Raw genomic sequence first — 3,654 nt, forward strand, 5'->3', positions numbered from 1 at the left:
TGGTGGTACGCTCTCTGGAGATCGATACACGTAAAAATGTGAGCACCGCTGAGTATGTTACTCACGTCCTGTATGTTCGGGACGGGATAGCGATCGGGAATTGTAACGGCGTTAAGACTTCGGTAGTCTCCACACGGTCTCCAAGTGCCATCTGATTTTTTTACCATGTGCAACGGGCTTGCCCAGTTGCTTTTTGACGGTCGACAGATACCCTGCTTCACGAGGAAATGAAACTCAGCCTTAGCCTCCTTCAATTTGTCAAAAGGCAACCTGCGCGGGCGACTGAATACTGGTGGGCCCGTTGTTAAAATCTGATGCTCGACCTTGTGGCAAGGTTTTTCAACTGGTTTAGCTTGGTGATATCGCTGTACTCATGCAATATTGGGACAAATGGATTTTGGGTCGAGAAAGCTTTAATGGTAGGTGAATCAGCTGCATTTATGTTGAGAATCTCGCTTTTCGTTCTATTGTCTACTAATCTCTTTCTTTTCACGTCGACGAGCAAATCAAAATGGCCGAGAAAATCTGCACCGATGATTGGGCTGCCCACATCGGCGATTACAAACTCCCACGTGAACTTTCGTGCTAACCCAAGGTCAACAGTTAAACGTTTTGTGCCGAAAGTTGCTATCGTAGTGTTATTCGCGGCGAATAGTGTGCGTTTGCTTGCGTGTAACCGTTCACGCATAGTAGGGGGAATAACCGATATTTCGGCGCCTGTATCGATCAAGTATCGATTGTAAGAACTATTGTCCACTAAGTGAATTCTTTGAATATGTAAGGGCGCTTCGGGGAGTGTATGATTCGGAGTGTTACCGTGAGTGTCCTTTGGAGTGTTACCGGGAGTGTGCTTTGGAGTGTTACCGAGGGAGTGGTTAGTGTGACCTTTCTTCTTACTAATAAATGTGTTAAAATTATTTGTGTTAAGCGGTTTTTTCGGTTTACATAGAGTCTCGAAAGAAAATGTTACGCGTTTGCGGGTGGCACTACTTACGGTTTGTTCCTGGCTTGAACCGGTATGCCTTCTTCGAAAAAAATGCACTGGATGGTGCTGTCGCCTTCCTTCTCCTTCTCGCATTTCTCCGCTTTCGCTCCGTGCCGGTAGTGATACCAGCAAATCCATCTGCGGGACGAGGACGGCTTCCGATGATCACGTGATGAGTGCGTAGGTCGTTGTCCTCTCCTGTCCCTTGACCTTGATGTGTAGCGGGAACGGGATTTGTGATGAGCTGCGCGTCGATCGACCGAGAGAACTTCGTCCAGTCTTCGGGAGAGTTGCTCGATCCGTTCTTCGAGTGCTGCGATATCCGATGATGTTCTCGGTGTGTGATGCGTGTGGGAGGCCTCTCTTCGTACAGGTGCAATCTCCGTGCGTGGCGCCTCCATGATTTTGTCAGCCACGATCGCCTGCTCGTCGAGTGTAGCGGTGGGCAAGGCGGAAACGATGGACCGCACTGTGTTGGGTAGTGCACGAAACCAGATGTTAAGAAGAACGCTGTCGGAGCATCCTTCTCCGCCCAGTCTTCGCATCTCGGAGAGCAGCATGCTGGGCTTGTGGTCACCCAGCGAAACACCGGAAAGGAGGTTGGTTAGCCGCTGGTTTTCCGAGGGTTGAAAATACTCCAGTACGGCGTTTTTCATTGTGATGTAACGATCGTTATTCTCACTTTTGTTACACTTTGCAATGGCAGTGTAAACGTATTTGGCTCGGTTGCCGAGCGCCACGATGACCGTATTAAATTTCTGCTTGTCCGATTTTACGTCGTTGACGTTGAAAGCTGCTTCCAGGCAGAGGAACCAGGTGTCCACATCATCCACATCGAAATCAGGAAAACTGATTTTTGAAACCACATGCCTTTCCTCGTGCTCCGCTTTGATGTGTGCCGGTGGCGCGTGGGGAGTCGTCTTCGGCGCGATGGGGGCACTTCCTTCGGGATTCATCTCGTACAGCGGTCGCGAGCACTTTTATTGTACAAACGTTCGCGGACTGGTTAAAAACGAGGTTTTTGCGTATCACTTTAAACTGTCGGGGTCACCACTTTGGGAATCACTTTGGAGGTTATGCGAAAACGGACTGAGAGCACGTGTGGAATTCGGATTGATGGAAACGACTTGTTCGGTTGGAGTTCAGAGTATAAGAGAGAGCATTTTTATTCCGGTTGTCTTAACGAGCTGCATAAGGACGATTCCTTATGCGCTCCGTTTATGCCCACGAGTTGGGCTGTTCGTGGTACTGTCGAGCAGTTTCCTAACTTTCTGTTTCCTGCTATCGAGCAGCTCCCTACAGATGATAGTTACGGTCGCCATGTAATGTGATGAGCGTACATACGGTACATACTGTACATCGATCAATGTCGCGGTAGGTCAGTTTTTAATGACATGAGCCGAGGTGGAATATTACTTTGTTCAAAGCGGACTTTTCAACACTTGATCGTCCAGGCGATCATAGAAACCTTTAGGAGGTTTCCCTTACTGGAAACGTTGGAGTTTAGAAGCCTTACCTTGGGTAGAGGGACATAACTAAACTCTTGAAATAAGTTGGAAGGCGAAGTATTAAGAAGCGTAACGTCCTATCTTGGCAGTCCAAACGTATTGACTTGCCATGGTCGGAATTGGTTTTATTTATACTCAAGATATGTTATGGGTTTCGTACATTTGGTTCCGGGTTGTATGTTGGAAAGTTATTGTTTTCACTCAGCTATTTACGTTTGTCTTTTGTTGACAAGAACAATGGTTCTTGTCACTAAATTCCTGTTTTGGGTTTAATGCTTATACTGTTCCTGCTTTGGGTTATAATGCATAAACTGTTCCTGTTGTTATATGAACGGTGTGACCTGAGCTCTTCCGGATGTGTATGGTATGATCTGATTTGCTGAGTGTGTTATAATGAATGTGTTGCGATGGTGTGATTTGGCTTTCCGATGTGTCTATAGCTGATAGTGTGTATTATAATAAGTTCTGTATAGTAGATATGCTACAATGCGACATGTACCTATGGTTTATGAATTGCGTGAAGTTACTTCCTCGTTTGAACCATGAGAACGGTTGACTACCTGTTTATGTTTGTTGCGTTTCTGAAGCGCGCGCTATTGCTTGAGCCGTGTTTTGCTTGAACTTTGTTTTAACGTGTAGTGTCTTAACTAGTGATGAAGTAGCACTGTGCCACCACGCACACACAGCACAGTAAAATGTGCGAGCACAATTGCACATTTTATAAAATTGTGGTGCCACACTTCGCACAATTTATGTGCTCCGCACAGTTGCAAAGCACAGTAACTGTGCGATAACACAGTAACTGTGCGAAAACACAGTAACTGTGCGGTCGCACAGTAGCTGTGTGCGTGCACATACACTGTGCGGGAACACAGCTACTATGCGACCACACATTAATTAAGCACGCACACACAGCACAGTGGACTGTGTGAGGTACCACAGCACCACACAGTGAAAAGTGGTACTTGACCCATCACTAGTCTTAACTTGAAGTGCTTTACTTCGCTACATCCGCATATATGCTTTTACTTCATAATGAGGTCGTACGCAACAACGGCCGTCAACAAGTCCTGTGATGAACGACAACCTGGCTTTTTGTATTCGCTCACTTAGTACCCACCCGAGTAGCAAACACCTAGTCCGGTATTTGAGCCTTTGGTT

General features: G+C 46.6%; 1 protein-coding gene across 1 annotated transcript; it reads right to left on the reverse strand.

The window, feature by feature from the left end:
- Window positions 1–990: 990 nt before the first annotated feature.
- LOC121600513 lies at window positions 991–1,941 on the reverse strand. Its single transcript, XM_041929175.1, has one exon. It carries the CDS (start codon window positions 1,939–1,941, stop codon window positions 991–993), a length of 951 nt encoding a protein of 316 aa, XP_041785109.1.
- Window positions 1,942–3,654: the final 1,713 nt, after the last annotated feature.

The sequence above is a fragment of the Anopheles merus genome, chromosome 2R (genome assembly GCF_017562075.2).
Source record: "Anopheles merus strain MAF chromosome 2R, AmerM5.1, whole genome shotgun sequence".
Lineage (NCBI taxonomy): Eukaryota > Metazoa > Arthropoda > Insecta > Diptera > Culicidae > Anopheles > Anopheles merus.